The sequence below is a fragment of the Zootoca vivipara genome, chromosome 5, assembly GCF_965207765.1.
Source record: "Zootoca vivipara chromosome 5, rZooViv2.hap1.1, whole genome shotgun sequence".
Lineage (NCBI taxonomy): Eukaryota > Metazoa > Chordata > Lepidosauria > Squamata > Lacertidae > Zootoca > Zootoca vivipara.
In genome coordinates, this window is record NC_142588.1 from 33622718 (window position 1) to 33646965 (window position 24248).

Sequence of the window (24248 nt, forward strand, 5' to 3'; positions counted from 1 at the left end):
GTTTGGCCTCCAGAAGATTGCTTAGAATGAAATACAGGCTGAAGAGGGTTCCCCACTGTTGTTGGCATCTGTCTGTCTGCAGAGACAGCAGTGCACCTCCGGGGGTGAAGTCATACTGCCGTGTTAGTTAGGGGAGGGGTAGTACCTCTGGTGAGTGACACTTCCTGCTTCTTCTGGGGTAGTCTGTCCACCTTTGGTCCCCACCCCACCCAAGTTTTAAATCATTAAAAAAAAACCAATTCCTGTCCCACTGATATTCTGTTCTAGAATGACACAATGCATGTTCACAGGAGCATTCATTTGACCTTACTCCCTAGTTAAGCTTATTTTGAACTTAGGGACATTATGTGCAAATACGTGTGATAGCACCGCAACACTGTTTTAAAGCCATGAAACTCACCAGATGACATTGGGCCAGTCTGTATACCTCAGCCTCAAAGGGTTGTTGTGAGGATAAAACTGGGAAAGAACCATACATGCTTCTGGATGAAAATGTAAAAAAAGAGAACAAATAATAATAATAATAAAAACCACTGCCTTGGGGACAGAATCTCTGAAAAGTAACAGGGACTTTTTACCCTTTTCTGGCACCTATCATTTCTCTTAGTTCCTACAATTTTGGTCCCACAACTTCTACTCTCTGAAATGTGAAAGGGATGGGGATTTCTTTCACCAAAGTATTATTTACTAATATTTTCCAAAAAAAGAAGCTGCTTACAACAGTTTATTTTAGACATTTCTATATAACCATAAATAAATAAATTAGGGGCGCCACAGAACAGCCTATTTACGGTTCTTATTCACCATCATAATTAGAATAATTTTGAATTATGGTGCTGGAGGAGACTCTTGAGAGTCCCATGGACTGCAAGAAGATCAAACCTATCAATTCTGAAGGAAATCAGCCGAGTGCTCCCTGGAAGGACCGATCGTGAAGCTGAGGCTCCAATACTTTGGCCACATCATGAGAAGAGAAGACTCCCTGGAAAAGACCCTGATGTTGGGAAAGATGGAGGGCACAAGGAGAAGGGGACGACAGAGGACGAGATGGTTGGACAGTGCTCTCGAAGCTACGAACATGAGTCTGACCAAACTGCGGGAGGCAGTGCAAGACAGGAGTGCCTGGCGTGCTCTGGTCCATGGGGTCACGAAGAGTCGGACACGACTAAACGACTAAACAACAACAACAACAAATTAGAATAACATTTTTTAAAAAAACGTTTCATGTCCTGAGGGACCATCCGCACCCCTCCTTCGCACAAAGCGGGGGCTGGGAAAAAAAAACGTCCAGCCGCAGTAACCCAACCAGCATTTAGAGAATCCCTCTAAGTCTGCGTAGAGAGCGCGGCGGGCAGTTCCCTTAAGCGGGTGGAGGAGGGATGGCGGGGGGAGAGTGGGCACTGCAGCTTCCCTTGACGCTACGGAGTTTTCGTAGCAGCGTGGCCAACCCCTCCCTCCCACTCACCCAGCGCGGCGTTTTCCTATATAATAACATGCCGCCCACTAAAACAACATGGCGGCCTGGCTCTCTGGCCCCGGGCTGTAGGCGGCGCAGCGGGGTTTTGTGGCGAAGAAGCCTTGGCGGGGGGAAACCTCCGCCTGTGTCGCATCACAACTCCCGTCTGCGGCTCCCTCGCCAACTGAAGGGAAGTGTGTGTGGGGAGAGAAAGAAACCAAGGAGCGGGGGTGTCCGCCGCGCCTCAGGCTTCCGCCACGTCTCGCGGGCCCCCGCTCCTTTTTCCTTTTTCTTTTTTGTTTCTTCCGCGCCGGCTCCTTCCACCGCCGCCTCTGCTGATTCCGGGGGCGGCCTAGAGAGGTCGCCGTTGCTCTGAGAGCGGCTGGCACAGGAGCCGAGTGAGGAGAGACCGAGCTGAGCCGGCGGCTAGTGGGCGGGAGCGGGGTGGCGGCGGCGGCAAGAAAGAGGGACGAGGGGCGCAGTGTGAAGAAGAAGCGCCGCTTGCGGGCAGCGAGCAAATTCCTCCTGAGGCGGCGATACGGAGGGAAGCTGAGGGGGGGAGAGTGGAGAGAGAGCCATAGCTTTGAGGCGGGCGTCATCGTCTTCGTCGTGGATGTGCCTCTGAGGTAAAAGAGGTTGCCTGAGGTAAAAAAAAAAGCCGGCGAGGAGGCGATCAGGACACATGGCGGCATCAGCAGCAGCAGCCCCGAGGCTGGTTTGACAGAGAGGAGCGCTGCTGCTGCTGCCTGCGAGGGAGAGAGGATGTCGCTGCAGCCTTCCGAGGCCAACTCGGAGCTCCTCTCGCCCGCCGCCGGCGACAAGCAGCTGCTGCTGGGCTGCAGCACGGAGGAGGAAAAGAGAGTGGATTCCCCGGCGGAGGCGGCGGGATCAGAGCAGGACGAGAGGGCGGCGGCGGCGGCTGCGGAGGAGGAGGAAAGAGGAGGAGAGAAAAAACTGCCTCCCCAGCTGACTGAGCCCAGGGCAGCTTCTGGGGTATGTATGCATCCTATGTATATACCATCCTAGGTATATACACCCTAGGTATATACCAGCTCCTGGTTCTTCCTAGCGGTCTGCAGCAGCAAAACAGGGACTCCTTAATAAAGGCTGGTAGACTGATTGCGGCAAGGCTAGTAAAGGCTTTCATGGACCGCCGCCGCCGCCTGAGATGCTCTTTTAAGGGATGCTGGAAAGCTTTTCCCGTTCACAGATGCTTCGCTGCTGAGCTCACCAGGAGATGCTGGGATAAATGGCTCGGCTTCAACTCCTGTGAAAAAGCAGCTTAAGGCCAAATCTTTACTGGTGGTAATGGAAAGCAAAGGGCATGAAATTCAGGGGAGGTTTTGTTTCTTTTCCTCCCACCCTCTCAGGTGCACACATAAACTACATGTTGACTGGTTTCACTAATGTAACAGTTTCCAGTGATTGGCATCAATGGTTTTTTTGGGGGGGAGCAGGGAGGTTCGAGGTTCCTATAAACTTATCCATAGAGAAGTAGCTGGTATTTAATGGTCCTGCCATTTTTGGCTACATTGTCAGAACCATTAGCGTGCTGAATGGGACAGATTGCGTAGGCGTGGTTTCCAGGATTTCTCTGTTCCGGCACGGAATAAGATCCCAACACGTCATTTTTCATTTTAAATCAAGGCCGTTATAACATCGATGTATCAACGAATTTTTCGCATGAGTATAGTTTATATCTGTAAGTCCAGTGAATAAGTATCAAGGAAGATTTTGTCAAGACGGTTTGGGAGGAAATGGGGCTGCAGGGGATAATTGAGAGAAACTAGTTTGGGGGGACACTTTAAGGGGAGCAAGGATTTTGCTATACATGCACATTAAATATAAATACACTGTGAATGAAAGCTTGAGGTCATTAATCAGGTAGCAGGACAAATTAGGGGAAGCACCCAACACCCTTTGAAAGTAACTCCAGGGGGTTGTGTTTTGAACTAGTGTTTACCATTCTAACGGGGCACAATTATGGTATGTACTTGTATTTAGAATGCATTAATGCTTACAACATTCTCACCTTTTAACCTTATTTTCTCAGCTATAGTTTCATAGTTTGATAGCCTTGAGAGACTGGAGATTGCTTTTGTTGTTGTTTAGTCGTATCTGACTCTTCGTGACCCCATGGACCAGAGCACGCCAGGCACTCCTGTTTTCCACTGCCTCCCGCAGTTTGGTCAGACTCATGTTGGTGGCTTCGAGAACACTGTCCAACCATCTCGTCCTCTGTCATCCCCTTCTCCTTGTGCCCTCCATCTTTCCCAACATCAGGGTCTTTTCCAGGGAGTCTTCTCTTCTCATGAGGTGGCCAAAGTATTGGAGCCTCAGCTTCACGATCTGTGCTTCCAATGAGCACTCAGGGCTGATTTCCTTAAGAATGGATAGGTTTGATCTTCTTGCAGTCCATGGGACTCTCAAGAGTCTCCTCCAGCACCATAATTCAAAAGCATCAATTCTTCGGCGATCAGCCTTCTTTATGGTCCAGCTTAGAATAAATGCTTAGAATTGCCTAACTACAAACAAAATCATTGGTCAAATCTTGGGGGATCGATAAATCCAGGTTAAAACACACACCCACGCCACTCACACATGAAAACAAAGACCGCCACAGCCAATCACAAATGAACAACCACACCCTAGGCCAACCCCAACCTTTCTCACCACCAAAGGAACACAAGCAAACAAAAGAGAACCTACACAAGCAACACTGACAACAAACTCTACTGTACATATATTAAGTAAAATAGAAGCATCGTCACCCAACCCCATCCAACCTCCCCTGCCCGTCTACCTCTCTTACCCTCTTCTGCCCTATGTCTCAACAAATGAAACTGATTTGTAAAAATGATAAATGGAAAAATATGAGAGAGAGACATTGCACATACTTTTGTAAATCAAAAAACGTTTAATAAAAATACTTTTTTTAAAAAGTGCCTAATAAGGGCCTGGAATGTCCCCCAAGATCTTCCATGTATTAAATGACATCTAGTCACATTTCCATATACTTTATCCTGATTATACTGCATCACAAACAGTGAATGAGGCACCCTATACTTATTGGAGTAAGAAATACATGATCCACTGGATCTTAAATGTACACCTGTCAAAAAACATTAACAGCAACAAAGAAGGGGCAAAAGGAAAGGAAAGTAGACACTTTTTAGAGAAGGAGAGGGTTATCTTTTTATTATGCATCACTCATTTGTGTTCAAAAAGCTATCTCCCTCACTTGAATGGTAGAGTGGGAGGGAGTGCTCAGCACCTAGAACTTTTTCAGAATGACTAAAACAAAACTTTTTAGACGTGCAAAATGGCACATGCAGGAAGAAAAGTTGTTAACCAAAGATGGGCACTGATATTTTGGCAGCCTCGTTCTATGGAAGATTTATGATCCCAATAGAATCACTAGCTTATGGAACAACATCCTGTATTTAAAGTGTCAGAATATTGTGGTTTATTGCTGAGAACTTTACTTCATTCCAACAGATGCCCTACAAGGTGAAAAGGCATGTGGATCTTCACAGCAATTGAGTTACAGTGTGTATTTGCCAAATCTAACTGAGCACATTATGGTACTGCAGAAGAGCCTGTTCTAAATATCTTAATAGGCCAAAAGGCTCATCTGAGGAGAATTTGAAAAGCTATATTCCATGTATCCATGGCCCCTGTGCTGCATGGCAGCAAATCTCATTCTGCTTCCTGCTTTCTGTTCTTCTCCTACTAGTGGAAAGTGCAATTTGCCATCTGGAGGAAAAAGCAGCAGGGGGTGAGAGTCACTCATCAGCCCTTCAGCTAATACCAAGCATCCTTTTTCTTCCTAGCAAATAATTCTAGAACATTCATAGTAAATGTAGACCAGAGTAGAAAATTATAATCCAGCACATTTGTGGAGATGATGACTCAAGTCCTAATTGAGTGAAAGTCTTTTGTAAACTCATATTGAAGTTAGGTGCCTAAAAATTAAGAACATAAGTGCCCTGCTCAGATCAGGCCAGTGGCATTTCTAATCCAGCATCATGTTCTCACAGTGGCCAGTTGGAGGCCAAATTAACTGCACCATCCCAAGAGGCCAATATTGAGGCTAGATTCTTAACATTTGAGGCCAACTGTAACTTTTTAAAGATGTTTTAAGTTAATGGTTTTCAGAATGTTTTCACTCTGTTTTTCTTTCATTTTTAAATTCTGGATGTGTTTGCCCTGGGATTCCTTCAGGAGGGATACAAATTCAATACATAAATAGTACTTGGGATCAGGGCTGTCTTTATCAAGGGTGCAAGGGGTGCGGAGCACCCGGGTGCTGAATTCTGGGGGGTGCCGGGGCGCCCGCCACTGAAGCCGCCTAAGCTCTTATCTACTTGTTATGAAATAATAAATAATTTTGATCAAGCTAGAAAAATAAGATACATATATACCTAGGTATTACTGAAATGTATACCTATTGTTTCACTAAAGGACTTTCGACTTTGTGTGCTCATTTACCAAAGATGTGCCGCGCCAGTGGTGGTGCTTGTCAGACTCAATGACGGCACTTGTCATTCACAACGGCGCCATGCACGCAAAATTAACTCTTACATCAAAATATTATGTTATGTATTGTATTGAGCTGCTATGCGGCAGCGGGGTCAGCAGCACCTTTGACACGACTGATGTTTCTCCTAAGTAGGTGCCTAAACAATACTTATAAATTTAAGTGTGGTGGTATTGTATACTTAAGTATAAGTAATTAAATGAACAAATAAAAAAGTTTGATTCTTTTCCTCCCTTCTTTCGTAAACAAGAGATAAGGCGTAAGCGTGGTATCTGACATAAGCATAATAAAAGTTAATTGGGGGGCTAAACTAAATTTGGGGGCGCTGGGCAGATCTTTGCACCCCGGCAGCCTATATGCTAAAGATAGCACAGCTTGGGATTGTTTACAGTTGTGTACAATGAAAGTTATGTGCTGAAGCTCAAATAATTAAAAGGCTTACCTATGCATTTAACACTGAAATCTTTGTTGATTGTCTTGTTTTGTGTGTTACAGATATCTGTAACGTAAGGAAAGCCAGTACATCTATTTTAGAAGAATAACAATTGTACGTCTATATTTATTTATCTGAATGGCTTGGGTGGAGCAAGTAAAAAAGGATGTGTTAAAAATATAACTACCGTATGTTACAGAGATGCTTCATTGTATCTAGGGAAAGTAACAGATGGAGAAGAACACAATGATATTTTGGTAACAAATGTCAAGGCTTATAAAACATTTTGAAATGAGAAAAGAAGAAAGAGCTATTGAAGTGGAGCCCATTTATCACAAAGGAGTTTTTATTTAGTGTTCTAAATAAGAATTTATGCCTTAATTGTTTAATGTATAGCAACAACCACTCAAGCGGTAGATCTTTGAATTAATAGACAGGCATGTATTTGACATAATTCTGTGGAAGCACAGAAGAACCATAGAATGTGGTTATGAGTAGAAAATCAATTTCTTGAGAATCCCTGCTTTTTAAAATAAAAGACATGTTTGTAGCCCTTATGGATGCAGATATATGTGGGGAACTGGAGTAGAGCTTCCTGAGAGCCCTGTAACTAAATACTGTGGTACATTGGAACTTAATCCGTTCCAAAGTCCGTTCTTAAACTAAAGCATTCTTAAACCAAGGTGTGCTTTCCCATAGCAGCGGGGGACTCAAATTTACAAATTGAACACACTCAACAGGAAGCAAAACATGTTCTTATTCCAAGGCAAAGTTCACAAACCAAAACACCTACTTCCGGGTTTGCAGCGTTCTTAATGCAAGTTGTTCATAAACTAAGCTGTTCTTAAACCAAGGTACCACTGTATGCTTAAAATATGTGAACAATGACTGCTGAAGTCTTGGGAGCAGTAAAGATGGCAAAATAAGATTTTCAGTAGTTTGGATGTGGGGATTTGCCTGTTCTAATTGTACTTTGCAAGTACTTTGGCCACAATATGTAGGACAATTTCTTTCTCATGAGTTCCTTCTTTTGGTGACTGGACCCAGATGCACTACTTTTCATCATCTTCCTCTGATCCTGCCGGTTCTCTTCTTTCTCTGATATAACAACTTCAGATGCAGCTTTGGCCAAGCTGTTTCTAGAACCTGAATAGCTTTCACAAGAGTATAAAAACATGTATTGTGCATTCTGTAGATACTCCAGACCCACACACTTCAGCATCCTATATTGTTTTATTTGGCTCAGAGCAACTGAATTAAGAGAGGACAGGGAAGTGCCATATGGCATGCTCTAAACCATTTTTAAGTATGCGGGGTACAATTCTATTTTTTGTACCAAAGCAATCCTTTTGTAATTAGTATATGAGAATCCAGGCTACTAATATTGGCTAAATAGCTCTTAATTTGTTATAAAATCAAATTGATAGGTGTTGCACTGTAGTTTTTGAGAAAGAAAGTACATTTATTTTTGTAGCTATTTTTAATGGTGGGTGATGTTATTGCAGAGCTTGTGCAAGTATTCCCTCTGCCCAATATATAGGTGTTTTTTTTCTGTCTAAGAACAGCTATCTTGAGTATATTACCGTACATTCTTTTTCTGTCATGCTTTATCACTGTACTAATTATCTGCCCTAATTCTTAAGTAGTTGCATACAGCAAATGATATGGTTTTATTCTAACCAGATTCCTTGGTGGCAAGGGAAAGGATATCAAGAATACTGTCAGCACAATATAGGATAAATGATAGTCACTAACATTTTATTTCTACCGGTAAGTAGATTGTCAGCAGGTGGTGGGATGAGTCATTGGCTATTTGATTAGATAGTGACAATATTGTCATAAAAAAGCTCACATACAATTATTTACTACGTGGAAATACTACAAAAAAAAATATTCAGCTCTAAAAATACATTCCAAGTTGAAATATGAGATATCTGTGATTCAAGCTTTATGCAAAAGAATGTTCTTGGGAAATACAACTTCAATACAGAACAAAGCAGTTATGATTAGAGTATGCCATTCAAAGTATATGCTCCCTTTCTGGTTAAAACAAAGCAAATGGTTAATGAACTAGTCAGCCAAGTATCCCAAGTTTAGAGAGTGGCATGTTGTGTGCAATATTTTTGCAAATGACGTTAATCTGGGCTCATCTAGTTCTCATGGTTCCACCTTTAGCTGTGCTTTAGGAGGAGAGTTCTGGTCCAGGGGTTCTTCCATAGGTGGTCTCTTGCACATCCAGGCTCCAGATAATCCTCAATGAGTTTGAGGACTTAAGATTTTCATATAGATTTTAACAACTACCTTTAGAGAGAAAAGTGTTTGCATATACTACTTTAGGGTAGAACCCGGATAAAATTTGGTGTACCTCATAACTCCACTTGTCACATTTTTAGTGTATATGCACTAATAAAATATTACAGATAAAGCAATTTGGAAAGAGAGGTATATGAACGTAAACATGTAAACATGTGTCAACACTGTGTCAATGGAACTTGCATGTCACAGTATTGAATTGTTTTTTTCTAATTGCAGAGCTTGGAGACGGGACCAAAAAATGATATTTCACCATTCAGCAGTTTCATTTCGACCATCAGCCAGAAACAAGAAGATAGTGGAAGTGGAAGCTCACCTACAGAATTTGTTATTGCAGATATAAAAAACGGTAAGAGAACAAAAGCTTCATTATTTAGCCATTTGTGACTGCAGGAGCTACTTGGTGTACTATTGTTAGAAGATGTATTGTTTTTTGTTTGTGTTGTGACAGTGCCTTGGTGCTTGCTAGTAGAACTGTGTTTGTGCAAAGTACTCTAAAGTCATAATAAATGACACAGCACAGTAAGAGCTAACAGTCTAACAAATGCAAGTTAGAACAGATAAATAAGTCAGTAGGGAGTTTGAGGATGAAATAGCTCCAATGAGTGTAACATTGACAGTGTGCACTTTGTGCATGTAGTAAGCTTTTCAGTGGCAGTAATCATAGCCTGCTCCCTGCTTAGCTGTTCTTAAATGTCAGGAATTTTTTTTCCTATTGGCAATATAGAAGAAGTGGGATTGTTGAAAGGGCTTGAGTAAACATAGTTTGGATGCTTTGGAAGGCCTTTTTTTGGAAAAGTGTGTAAGAATAGTCAGGGTTGAGTTGCCATCACAGGCAGAGAGCAGTGGTGGGGGAAGCCGCTCAGGCGCCTGGGGCCGCATGCCCAGGGGCAGCACAGGCTGCCCGTAGGGGCTGGGCACATTGTGGGGGCCCCCACTCAGCCGCCCTACAGCTGGGGGGGGGGGAGGCAGCGGTCGGATCACTTGGGCAGTGCAGAGCCTACCTGCGCACAAGCCACATCTTTCCCAGGAGAGACATGTGGCTCGGGCGCGCTGCAGGCCCCGCAGTGAGTGCTGCCCGGCATTTTGTCCCCCCCCTCAGTGATGATACCCAGGGTGGTCTGCACCCACCACACACCCCTTCCTCCATCCCTGGCAGAGAGGACTATTAAATTTAAAATCAGAACAGTATGGGTGAATATGACTAACATTGGGGCAAGTTATTATTTTTTTATCCAACAGGATCTGTACTGCTAGTTAATGTTAAATACTATACATATTTGCTGTTGCTGGATATGCACTTACGTGTCTAACATAATGTGGACCTGTCAGTGATGAAAGGACAGCTGAAAAAACTGCCACAGGAATTGCAACTGTGTTTATGATAACACAGGTTTTATGACAGCTTTGCCCATTTTGAGTGTAGAGCAAAACTGGAAATTGACCCTTAGAATTCTGAACTAGAATTGTACCATGTCACATTGTGACATTTGTATCAGTCATTGAAGAAATGGCACTGTTTCATACCCATTCTTCATTTCCAGTTTAATGCTCTAATAATCTAGTCTCTTTTCTCTTATCATAAATGCTTTGTTCATCAGATTTTTCATTAACATTCTTGCCTCTCATACATTGGTTAAGTGATTTTTGCATAATGTAACCAAGCAACATTCTCAAAACCATTATTCAGCACTTTACAAATCTTACCATCTCTTAAACAGTTCCAAGTATTTTTAGAACAGAGTTCAGGAAGGATTGTAATTATTTTTATAATCAATAGTTTTCAGTGTATATAGACTTTTTAAAGGTGCTGTTGTAAACTGCACCACTGATACAGCTATTTAAAGCTTCTTAAAGTTTTTACTAGTTAATTTAGTATGTTACTGTTTGGTGCTTATTTCTAGATTGTTCAAAGATAATGCTAGAAAGGGTGTTGCCGTGTTTAAAATCAGTGACACTGATGTTCAGAACCATAAGAATCTTGAAACATATTATTTATTATTTTAAGTCACATGAACAAAACCTTTCTTTCCTTTTAAAAATTATATTATCCCACTCAAATTAATGATTTATTCAAACTTTTAATAAGCTCCCATTTAAATTGGTCTAGTAGAAGGTTTCTTTTACATTTTTGGTCTTAGAATATGAAAGAGAGCAACAGCTCCAGTTTGAAAGGAATTTGAATGTTACTGTGTGCCTCAGGTGCTGGAACTTCATAAGTGTTAACTCTATGACTGGGTTTAGACATAACACTAACCTAAGGTTTAACATTATGAGAACAAGCCTCAGACACATGCACTCCTCTCTCCTCCTGAATAGCCACAGGAAGGATATTGGAAGCTTTTATTTCTGTAGCTTGTCATTATTTCAATACTGGGACAAACTGTGATTAATTATAACTATGGTGTAGGAAAAAACACCAGATTCAAGAACTACATGGAAACCACCTGGCTCATGGAAAGTGCTTCTGATCAGTTTTTGGTGACTTCTTTCCTCCTCAGCTCATCCCACCCCACCCCATTGCATCCCATTCAGACAAGATTTTGGGGAAAGAGCTTATGAAAGTCATCTTGCATCAGTCCCTTCCTGGTAGTGCTCCTCTAGATCCAAACAAATTATATATTTTTAATGTATCTTTTATGACTTGCACAAATGTATGAGCATGAGGTATCACTGCAACCTAATCCTAGCTGTGTTTACTTGCAATGCCAATGGTAGTTCCTTTCAAATATGCAGATAGGTTCAGGTAGACATAGTGTCTATATTTTAAGATTACTTTCGAATTAATTATTTTTGCAGTTTATGATTTTTTTAAAACTTTTGCTTCTGAATCAGCAAAAGAGCTTCCATCCCTTGGCCATGATGTTAGGCAAAAACAGCGCACCTCTGTAGATATACTTACAGCAGAAATGAAAGTTTCAGTCCCACCAGAACATCCTCTTCCCATCCAAACAAAAACTCTAATAGACTTCCGGTAAGTAGCATTATTTTGTGTATATGTACTGCTAATAGATTTATTGATATGTTCTATTTAATTATTCTAATTAAAAATTTAGATGTTGTATCCAGCAACCAAACAAAGCTTCTAATATTTATACTAAACTCCCAAATGGGTCACCTTCTATTGGAAAATACATATTTTTCCATACTCGTAATTTCCTGCAGCTATATAACCTGTGAATGCATGCAAAGAAATAAATAATTCACCTCAAAAATTTACTTAAAATGAAGGTATTTTTATCTAGAGGCAGATGCAGGAGATGCTAGAAGGGAGCATATATGTTACATGCCTTCCTCCCAGTTCCCAGGGATTCCAGCTGCCGCTTTGCTGGAGAATCTCTGGGCCACAGCAGGTGAAGTAGGAAATAATCCCATCTCAGACATGACTGCCTGGGTGGCTGCTGCTGTCTCTCACAGCCTGGTGGCAGATGGAGGTGGTGCTGGGGGTGTAGGGGAGCAAAGACATGACATGCCTTTCTAGCTGTTCTCAGATGTTACAACATTAGGCAGACACCTTGGGCACATTGTGATTGAATGCTTCATGGATTAGCTATGTTTGGTGCCTGCTGTTGATGCTACTTCCTCGACTGTGCTCCCTTTTGTGATCATGTGGCTTGTCCCATCGCAATGGATGTCAGGTCTGGCACTCTGCCTCTGCTACTGACCCATTATGACCTTGCCTGGATAGCATGCAACTTAGGGACAGGAGGCCTGGCATGCATTCTCTGCTTCTGTGATCTTGTTTCCTAATGCAGATGGTTCATGAGGTAGCTGGCTGGCTCACTTGCTCAGTGGCTGTCTGCTGTGGCATGCAACCTCTGCTGCTGTCTTGCTAAGGTGACATGGCATGGCACACAGTTGCCATCTTGCTGCTACACCGGTATGTTCAGGTTGGAATGAAAGGCCAGCTACACTGCTGTGCTCCTGAAACATCTTGTGCCAGGCTGGTGGGTAAAAGATGAAGAAATGGCAATCTGCTCCCAAGCACTCTGGAGTGAGCACTGGCGAAGATGGATCACTGCTTTGAGCATATCAATTTGTACCTAAAGAACTAGCTTAGGTTTTCAAAGGGCAGAAGCTTAACTTTTAGCATTTTTCTTTTTAAAGAACTGACAGTGTGTTGAATCACAAGCTGCTTGTGAAATTTTCCTTACTAATAAAAGCAGCTTGCTATGTAACATGGGTAGCTTTTGTTCTAGCAAAACAGAGCTGCCTTGGAATATGTGGAAGAAGCTGTGCATTTCTTTGGATCTCAGCTCCTTAGTCCCTCATTATTTCATGCCTAGCCCTAATGATCCAAAGTATGTAAGGTTCTCTGCTTTTAACTACATTTATGGATGCTATTTTTACATGAATGTAATTACACCTACATTTGAATGTAATTTGGATTTTTAAAATTTATGAAAAAGAAATTAAATACAACTATGGGATACAACTTAGTATTTATATTTCTGGGTGTCTAAAATGTATTGAAAGCTGTTTGTGTAAAATATTCTGCTAGCTGTATAATTGGTTGCATTTTGTGCTTTCTGTTTAGGGAAGACATAGAAAAAGCTAAATTATCAGGAGACTGGAAAACAGTGTATGATTTTTATTCAAAAACGTTTGATTCTTTTCCAGAAATCAATACTGCGTTTAAGGTAAAAACCACCATTATCACCACAAACACATCTTAATTCGCTTAAACATTAACTAGCAATAATGCAAATATGTGTTTTATCTAATATATATAATTAAAACAAAGCAACCAAAAGTGGAAGCTAAATCAATTAAGGAAAATGGCATGTTTAAAATCTAATTTTGTATAAGAAAATAGTAAAACTGGCTTTTTATATTGGTACATGAAACTGATTGTTAGACCATTTTCACATTGATTAGCAGTGATATACTGCATTTTTCATCTATGACAAAATGACTGAAACCCTACAAACACCGCAATCCAGGAAGAGTAATATATATGAAAACAGCATGTACACTACACACAAGGTTTGAAAACTGTACCTACACCACTAGATAGTGCTGTTACCAATCTTTTTGGGCTTACAGGCACAATTAGAATCTGGAATGTGTGTTGTGAGAACACAGCCTGCTCTGGTTGCTTCTTTTCCCCCTGGGTCACCCCACTCCAGATAAACAACAAAGTTCACACACAAACCCTTTTTGCCTTTGAATGTGATCTGGGCAAAAGTTTAATTCAGTAGAATTCATACAGTTCCTCTTGAATTTGCATGATTTTACACAGGGTCTCCCAAAAAATCCACCATAAAATTAAAGCTTATATTGATACAGTAAAAAATAATAATCTGCCTCTGTCAAGCACTACAGAAAACTTTAGTGAAGGTGTTGCAGGCACAGATCCTGATGGAAAATCACAGAATCCATCTGTAGCACATGTGATCTATGATTTGACGGTGATTTTCAGGGGATCTCATGGAAAAATTATGATAATCCATGTATTGGATCCCTGTTCTTCTAACACAGCAACACTGGAAAGCACCAGATTTGTAATGGTTATGGTTCAATCAATGGTGGCATCTGTGATTTGATGGATGTGGGCTTGGGGAAACCCATGAAAAATCAGGCAATTAAAAGTTATCAATTGTATTGGTTGTGATATGAGTATCTACCCATGCTTTCTTTCACTCTAACCCCCCATAGCTCTCCAATTTCCCCCAGTGTCCCAGACTGTATCTCTTTCCTTTGTATGCTTTCAGTCACTCTACTTTCTGTTCAACTGCTCAGCTGGTTTTGAAAGGCACATAGAACTGAAGGTGGGCGTAGGAGAGAGCATCACTCTCCCTACTCTATATAGTGTTTCATGCACCCCAGTCTCCACTGGCAAGAGACTCCTGTGGTTCCTGCCCTTACCCAAGGTTTGGTTTCCTTGGAATGAAGGTCAATGGAGACTGTGGTGTCTTTAGGATATATGGTTTATTTACACATGTATACAACCTGAGCATAGGATGGAAGGGCTCTCAGCATTCTCCAACAGATCTTGCTTCCCTGTTAGGTTTCCAGGGAAATCCCTCCAAAGCCATAGCTTTGGTATTCTGCCTGCAGAAAAAGTCAAGCCTCTGTGTCTCCAGCATCCAAGGCAGCTGAAAAACTCACACATGTGCAGCCCCACTTGGCCTTTTGTTCTTTGTCCTATGATGACATGGCATCCAGCCATGTGAGGTTGGAAAAGATTCACCCATTTGTCTCTATGGCAACAGGGGTCACACTTTAAAATGCTGATGATGCTATTTAGCTGAGTGGGCTAAAGCCATTAGCTTAATAAAGAAGCTGGTCTGACAGGTTCTGCTAGATTCTAAACCTCTCAGATGCAGAATTACAGGCCTAGAAGTGGCCTATGAATAGAATGACACCCCCCCCCTTAATTCTGTAGCAATACTTTTCAAGGGAGAAAAGTAACCATACCATCACCTCCATGAAGAAGGGAGCAGTGAGCAGATGAAGGCTCAGAGTCTTCACAGGTGCCAAAGGAAGTTGTCAAGGGAGTCATTGATGCTGCCATGTCTGACAACGCTAATGATCTGTTCAGCTCATAACTGTCAACTTTTCCCTTTTCTCGTGAGGAATCCTATTCGGAACAAGGGAATTTCCCTCTAAAAAAGGGAAAAGTTGACAGCTATGGTTCTGCTAGTGTGGGATTTAATCTAATCACACCTACCCCTTTACAGGCAAACTGCCTTTGCATTTTTTAAATGAAACATGCTTGCAAGCAACCACCCAGTTTAAGTCTGGTCAGATGTGATGTTAGCAGATTCTGTTATCAGCAGCTGTCTCCACACAAGGGCAGTGCTGGTGGCATTCCATTGCATTTAAAAAAGAAAGGACAAGCTGTGGATAGAATGCCTTAATCTGTATGAACTTTAGTTCCCATTGGCTTATTATGGGATAAGGGTCATTACTACCGGTAAACGTGAGGCAGTGGAATCAAGGCAGTCTGTTTCAACATCTGTCTTATGCCCATTAAATCTATTTTAATTAATTAAAGCATTTCAATACTAATGGAAGCTATAAATACCATACATTTAAAAAATCAAATAAAAGGATTGCATATGGATAGTTTGTTATACTGCTGAACAAGCTGTAGAACTTTATCTAACTTTTGACACCATGTTAGGGAGAAAATAAGACCAGAGGGGCAGGGCATAGAGTAGTGGATCCTTGTCACATTCCCAGTTCTGCTGGCCAGGGTAGAGAGTTATTATTATCTATTTTCAGCATTTATACCTTGCCCTAAGGCCAAAAAGCTCTCAGAGTGGCTTACATCAGTTCTAAGATCGTCTCTTCCTTCAGTCTCACAGTTTAAAATAATATGACACATGAAGAAAAAGGAATGGGAAGGTGGAGGGAAAAGCAGACTCAGTCATTGCCAGTGTTAGTGGCAGCTCTGACTGTCTTGCTCTTGATGAAGAGCAGATCCACCCCTGATGCACCAAATTGGATCCAGGAGCACAGCTGGATGACAATGTCCAGGCCTGGAGGGCAGGCAGCTGCTGCCCCACAGTCCTTCCTCAGACAGCTGATTTGATGGCAGTAAGAATAATCAAAGGACTGGGCTTGATGGAGTTACCTTCTTTGTCCATGTCAGTGGTAGTGGAGGAAGGGCAGGTAATTCTTTTTTGCTGTCATCTCTCAGGCAGAAAGTGGGCCAGCTTTGGATCCAGAAGCACAATCACCCATTCACCCTTTCTCAGAACCTTGCAGCAGCAGATTGCCCCTGCTTTATACTAAGCCCTACCAGCAGTGTGGATTAAAGGTTAGGATCTCTCTCATACAGCCAACATGGCATTGGCCATGTAGCTTGTAACATGCCTATGAGCTGGCATTGCACCAGCAATTTGATGTGGTTTCCAGGAGAAGGGTTGTGTCAGTGTAGTAAGGTGTGCCATTTGTATCAGAACACAAAGATTTAATGAAAATATCAATTTTAAACGTTAATTGTTTTATATTGTTTTATAAATGATGCTATTACAGAATGTGCATTTGTAACGCAAGTTTGAAAATACCTCTGGCATAACAAATCTCATGAAACAGCTCTTTAATATATTTTCACAATTTGCAGAAAAATATTGATGCCCCTTTTAATTCCATTGAAGACTGTGGAGTTGATGCTAAATTTGTGAATGCTGTTTATGATGCCTTACTAAGTTCAGTAAGTAAAACGATAGTGTATTTTTTCCACATTTTGTACATTGAATATACAGTTGTGTTTATGTACAAAGTGTAGTATTTATAATATACGAGCAACTTTTAGTTCAAATATAATCTGTGTTTTCCATACACTGAATAAAAAAATGTTTATGTTAGTCCAAATGTGTAGCACAAACAATGGAGCAACAGTATCATACCTCTTTCTTGTCCTTGTGTCCCAGCCTCTGTGCTTTTACCTTAAATCAAACAGTTGATGGGCATAGGATGCTATTTGCATTTGCCAATAATGTGCCAACCATTCACCACCAGATAGGGGAAGGGGTAAAAGCTGCCTGTTGTTGCCAGTCATGTGATAGCAAATACATGGGAGACCAGAAACTACAATGAGAGCTATATTACCCCATGGTACGGTTAGACCAGGCTTCCTCAAACTCAGCCCTCCAGATGTTTTTGGCCTACAACTCCCAAGATCCCTAGCTAGCAGGGCCAGTGGTCAGGGATGATGGGAACTGTAGTCTCAAAACATCTGGAGGGCCAAGGTTGAGGAAGCCTGGGTTAGACAAACATATCTCTGATAATCCCTGTTAGAAAGAGATATAAAGACATGGAAACAAAAGAGATAGTTGGATGTGGTTCATATGAGAAAAAATAGGAATTATCAACTTAGGAGAGAGACTGCCAACAGACGATTTAAGCAATAAATTTATAAATGGCTTGAAAATACTGAGATTTTTTCTGAATTTTAAAATAATCACTTGTGTTTTATTGTAAGAATGAAAACTATTTTGATAAGAGCATTGTCTTGTCATCATTCAACCACAGGACTATAATGATATCTGTAGAATTTGCTTCTGTGATAAAATGCTGGTTGTGGGTTTTCTCTCTCTTTCTTCATTTGTTCTAGCCTCAAGATATCCAGAAGTGTGTCCTCAAGGGAATAATTAATGGTTTATTACAGGAATGGAAGGGGTAATTATAACTTCTATATATGTTTAAATTGTGCAAGTCATTTAGAGTTTCTGCTGAGATGGAATTTTGGAAAATTATTAACTTGTAGCCCAAACATCAAAGTCCTAGGTTGAGCATCTTCATTTAGGTTTTGTCAACAAGAACTCTTTTGCCAGATGCATACCATATATATGAGGGCAGAAAAGGGTTTGTAAATTGTAGTACTGAAAAGGCATAACATGCTGCCATAATAATATACAGTACTGTCATATTTCTTTGTACTATCCATATGTATACAGTGGTACCTCTGGTTGCAAACGGAATCCATTCTGGAGGCCCGTTCGCAACATGAAAAGCCCGCAACCTGAAGCGCCGTATCTGCGCAGGTGCATGGTGCAATCTGGCGCTTGTGCACATGCGCAAAGTGGCAAAACCCAGAAGTAACCCATTCCGGTACTTCTGGGTCACTGTGGGACGCTGTGGGACGCAACCTGAAAAGACATGACCCACAGCGGACGTAACATGAGGTATCACTGTATAATAGTAGAATGAAGTGACCCATTCAAAACAAGAGTCAATAGTTTTTCATATCATAATTTTATAGTGCTATGCTAGATTCCAGGATACTTTTACTGACCTCAACATTACCATTCTTCATCCAAACAATCATACATACAATTATTTTTTTAAATGCCTAGATAAACTAGGTGAAGCTTAAAAATAAAAACTTGGACATAAAGAACAACAAAACAACCCCCTCAAATGAAGATTCCAATGAGAAATTATACTATATTAGAAAAAAGAAAAAGGAAATCTGTTCTGTGTGGACTTAATTGAGATTGAGGATATCCTTCCATTACAGAATGGTGTATTATCACAACTTAAATATTAAAAACAGAGGAAGAGCTCTGCTAGATCAGACCAAAGGTCCATCTTGTACAGCATTCAGCTTCCTAAAGGAACCAGTCACATGTTTTACATGACTAATGACTCAATGGGAATGGAATTAGGTCCAGGGGCTGTTGGTGTGCTTGGCCTCAGACAGATGCCTGAAATGCCCCCAGGACTCAACGAAGCAGAAACAGATACCAGTGTCAACTCATAGCCATTAGAAAGTGTGTTATACTTGGCATCATTATCAAATCCTTCAGCCCCTTAAGGCACATCTCAGGTTTGCCTCCTTGTTTGCCACCATTTGCCATTTTGCCACCCATTCACACAGTATGGAGAGATCCTTTGGGGGCTCTTCTTTATTTTGGTGTGATCTTCAGACTGCACACCATAACTCAAGAAAGTTAATAAACGTTAAATGGTACCACTCTCAATGCATACCCCACCTCGACGATTCTGGGTGGGATTCAATTAAGTTGTTGCACAAGCAAAATGAGGTCCACTTAGGCAAAGGGACATTCCTCCCTCTCCTTCCTCCCCACATCTCCTCCTTGCACCCCCTAAATCTGCTCTGAAGTGTTGGGGGAAACCCCATAAGATGTTTAGGATGAGCAGACATGGGGGAAATCTGCTTGCACCTATCGCTCTTAACCTTATGTTGAATTGCACCCTCTATTTCTTTTTGAGAACTGCTGTTTGTCAGTAAGCCCTGCCACTTCTGTTTGATTTGGTGCTTTAGACACTGTCCTTGAAAACAATCTTTCACATATCTGTCCTACATTTTTTGCTGTGAAGAAAGATTCAAAGAATTTGTTGGGCATTCGATTTATTCCTGTTCTGTCTTGGCCTTTTGAGCTACAGTTTACAAACTGATTACAAAAGGTACTATTTTCAAGCAAGCATGAAATGAGTACAAAATATTTTCCTTAAGCAAGAGATCTCCATCAAGTTTGCATTTTGTGCACAGAACTTTTAAGTTAGGAATCTGCACACTTGTAGATAGGTTTGTTCCAAATATAGGTCATAATGGAGAGAACCACACAACTAACTTTGGGACTTGTGTTTCTCAAACAGCAACCTGACTAATGCTTTATGTTAGCATATAATTAAATGCAAACAATGCTGCGTCTTCTAAAGAGTTCTTCAACTAATTGGAACATTTTTTTTCTTAATTTTGCTGATATAGTAAAACTTTAACAGTTTAGAAGTCATATTCTAGAAGTTATAGGCTGTTGTATACACTTAAATGTAGAAAGACTACATGGTTTTTGTGTATGTGCTTGCATGTATACATCCTGACAGGTGAAAAAGGAGTGCATGTTAAATAAATTTATGGCATGCACACATGCTGAAATTGTATGTTTCATTCTAGGACCGTTTATTTGCTTTCAGGCCACGTACAAAAGATGATCTTAGAGCATATTTTGTACTAATACAGGTAGGCAAAGAACCCTTTATTCATTACAAGGGAATAAGTGCACCATTGAAGCCCTTCTGTTGATGTTCATTTTGTTCTATGCTATTTTGACTTGCCCCTAATTGTTCCTGTGCAGCTCTTTTTATGTTTGCAATGCTCACGTACAAAGCGTAACACAGCAACAATGAGGAACAAGAGACCCAAGGAAACACAAACCAAGTCAATTTTGCTATTTGAAAAGGCATATTGGCACATCTGCTTGTAATGGTATTTGTAAGTGGGTAGGCATGTAATTTTTTTTGCTTGAATTGCTTGAATTAGCACATTGGTGTCCCAGTGAGTGAAATTTATTTACAAGTAATCATTTTTTCCTATATACATAAAAATATTAGGCAGTTATTACACAGTCATTAGAGGATTTGTAGTGCCTCATCAAAATCCTGGATTTGCAGGAAGTCAGAGTGCAGCCCTCATTTTAAGCAGATTTTATATGTGTATATTGTTTTAACTCTATTGATGTTTAATTGTATTTCAATGGTTGATTTTTCTCTGTTTTTAACAGTTATTGTTTTATCTGTAAGTTGCCTTGAGTCCCATCAGAGGAAAAGGCAGGGTATAAATAAATATATAACAATAATAATTGGAGGGTTTGTAGTGCTTTATCACAAGCCTGGATTTGCATGGGGCAGGGGAGTAAAAGAGAAGGCAGGTTGCACAACACCAGTCACCATGGCTTGGGAGTGGGAAGGGAGGGGCACTGACAAGGAAAAAAAGCAGCAGAACTTCCTGCAAAGCAGGGGTGGTAGGGACAAAGAGAAAAATAACAGTTTTAAACAACAGCAGAGGTTTGAGTAAAACATGGATGGAGACAAACTTAGAGAAGAAATGTGACAATTTTAACAATAGCAGCTGTTTGAGAAGAGTGAGCAGGGGTAACATGGGGCTGTTGAAAGCAGTGTTTAAGTACAGTGAGAAGGGAGTTGGGAAAGTCTTGATCTGTTATCTTTTTGATGTTAGTTTCTATGTTGTGCCCATCTCTGCTGTTTGTTAAAGCTGGTTTGTTTTTTCTCCCAATTCCTCCTTTACTCAAGCCTCAGCCATTGTTTAAAACCACAATTTTCATCTCGGTTTTCTTCCACCCCAGCTTTACTCAAACTTCTGCTGTTGAATGAGTTCAGCAAGGAGGCTGAAACACTAAAAGAGGGCGAAATGGCACATTTTAAATGACTCCGTCTTCCATTCCTCAGCTGCCTCATGTCAGAGAGATAAAGGATGTGGAGCCCTCAAATATTCCATAGTACCTTCTCACAATCATATATTTCACTGTTGCTACCATGTGATCCAGATTCAGTGCAATTCATTCAGTATTTCTACTGAATGACTACACTGAATCTGGAACTTTGTTTTGTACACCCATATATGTACAACATCCATCAAGCGAACTTAAAATTTTCTAACTGAATAAGCTAATGGACAAACTTGCTTTTAAGTGTCTATTAATATTAAAGATACCATATATGGTACCATATATGAATATGACGTGTGTGCAAAGAAGCTGCGGAAAATGAAAGAGGCGGTGGCATAAAAATGAGGCTGGTATGTGTACAGGTGGAGAGAAGGAGATAGAAAAGAATGGTTGCAGCTGCCCCATCATAATTATTTCTGCCACTTTCCCCATGAAAGAGTTTTTTATGATTGGTCAATAGTCCTTCCTGGTCAAGGGTTCCAGGACTGGTTTCTTTAGGAGAGGCCCCACCACTGCCTCTTTCAAGACAGCAACGACCACCCACACACACAATGAAACATTAGCCACACACTGGGCCCAATCAGTCAAACCATCATGCTAGCTGCATAACAATGCCTCGATATATTTTATTATATGGTGGTATAAAAATACTTTTATGAATAAAGAAATAGAAGCAATCAGTTCTTACTATGGTGATTTTTGTAATAGTATAAAAATAAATTACAACCAAAATACTAACAAAGTGTTTTTACTCTTTTACAGAATCCTCTATTTAGTACCACATCAACATTTGTTATTTATGCTCACTTGCTAAGGCAGATTGCTGCCTTAACAGAAGGCGATCATCACTTCCTAATTCACTGGTTTAAAAAGTAAATCATTCTCTATTGTCTACAGTTAGAAAATGTGTGCTTCCATTGCTAATGGGATTATTTTTGGTAATATGTTAGTTCTGATTAGGTCAGCTGTTTAATTTTTTTTTTTAAAAAAACCTTTGGAATACTGGCAATCAATGGAACATGGTTCAGTATTTGTAGCAACTATAAAATACACAAATTATACTATATTTTTCTATGCCTAGTCTACTGCAGAGTTCCATCTGATACCTACTAACAGACTAGAACTGGCCCACAGAAAAAGTTAACAGTTCTGCTAACTCTCTCTCTCTCTCTCTTTCTCTCTATCTATCTATCTATCTATCTATTTACTACAGTTCAATAGAAATCTGTCAACTATTAAATACTTTTCATAAAAAACTATGAGTTCCACTAACATTCTACAGTTTGCTTTCTATCATAAAAATGACTTCAGTATATTTCTTACAGGATATCACAGAGGAGATTCAAGCAAGTGCTAGAAAGGCTGCTACAGTTTATTTCTCTACGACTTTTTCCTGCAAAGCCTGAAGAATTGCCTCCTCTGGAAAAGTGTTCTTGGTGGATTCCATCAGCAGCCAAAGTGTTGTCTTTATTTAGTAGGTTTCCATAGATTCAATTAGTTTGTGTTCCTTCTTCTAATACGATGCTTTTCTTATATAATGGGTGGTGTTTTTTTCCAACCAGGCAGTAAAACTAGTGATGTGCAGTCAATTACCTGTCTATTAAGACAAATCTATGTTCTCGAAGCCACCAACATGAGTCTGACCAAGTTGCGGGAGGTAGTGGAAGACAGGAGTGCCTGGCGTGCTCTGGTCCATAGGGTCACAAAGAGTCAGACTAAACAACGTTTTACATAATGTCTCTTTGGCCTTTCTTGCAAGAGTAGCCCAGTCATCTGTGTCAGGACTCCCTTGTGCCAGCAGCAGCAGCTCTGGCATCCCTGAACCCATTAATCACAGACCCCTTTGGACAGAAACTTTTCCATTGGAACTGTCTTTTCACGTCCCTCACAGAATGTGCACTTGTTGTTAACATTCTATTGCTAACACCTTCCATCTGAACAAAAATTGGGAACTTTACATGATTATGGTAGCAGGTCAGCAAATGGCTTGGAAAATTTACAGACTGGCAATGCTTAGCCTATTGTATAGAATACATCTGAAATAAAAAATGAATGTCAGCATAAGTAAATCACTTCTATTACTGCAGTGATTTAATTTTCTGGTTGTTGTTTAAGAATATAAAACTGAAAACTGCATTAATCTTTGTGTAGACATCTTGTTCTAAAATAAGTTTATGTTTTCCTAGCAACCATAATTTTACTTCCGTAGGTTAAGATCTTTTCAGGGGCTGACTGGCCGTTTACTGTATATTTTACTTATTTTTGTTGTTGTTTTTATAAAAAGTCTAATTTCATTTCTCGAAAGAAAGCTGGCCGTCATTTCTGAAAACTCATATTTAAATATATCTTTATAGATACTTCAAATACTCTAGCTAATCCTTCTATTGTTCCATATATGGATTTTTATAATTCTACACTGGATCATATTGATCTCATGGAAGAATATCATAATTGGCAATGTTATGGAAATTCTCAAAGGTAAGAATTTTTTAAGAGTTTAGTACCATGGTTGAAAGGCTACTAAATGCCATAGGTTGTGTGTTATCAACTGCTGGCTGTATTTTTGTTACAATATTTTCAGGGTTTCAGTTTTTACTAAAATGAAGCATTCTATCCATTCTAGAGTGGGCTGGAGAAACCCAGCCAGATGGATGGGGTATAAATATATTATTATTGTTGTTGTTATTATTATTAATAATAATGATAATGATAATTTCTATAGTGGTCAAGCTATCATTTTCAATTAAAGATATTTTAAAAACGTTTTTTCAAAAACTATTCAAAAACTATTGTCTTCCAATAATTTATAGGTAACGTTAGGTTATCAAACTCATGTACATT

General features: G+C 40.4%; 1 protein-coding gene across 1 annotated transcript in view; it reads left to right on the forward strand.

Moving 5' to 3' along the window:
- Positions 1–1493: 1493 nt before the first annotated feature.
- The window catches only part of HECTD2 (HECT domain E3 ubiquitin protein ligase 2), a 34343-nt gene continuing 11588 nt past the window's right edge, over positions 1494–24248 (forward strand). Inside the window, exons 1-10 of the mRNA XM_088670329.1 lie at positions 1494–2449; positions 8962–9091; positions 11578–11716; positions 13280–13382; positions 16817–16906; positions 17810–17874; positions 20137–20182; positions 22170–22279; positions 22733–22881; positions 23762–23885. Of these exons, the coding sequence (XP_088526455.1) occupies positions 2219–2449; positions 8962–9091; positions 11578–11716; positions 13280–13382; positions 16817–16906; positions 17810–17874; positions 20137–20182; positions 22170–22279; positions 22733–22881; positions 23762–23885 (1187 nt within the window). The 5' untranslated portion in view covers positions 1494–2218. The remainder of the gene's footprint in view (positions 2450–8961; positions 9092–11577; positions 11717–13279; positions 13383–16816; positions 16907–17809; positions 17875–20136; positions 20183–22169; positions 22280–22732; positions 22882–23761; positions 23886–24248) is intronic.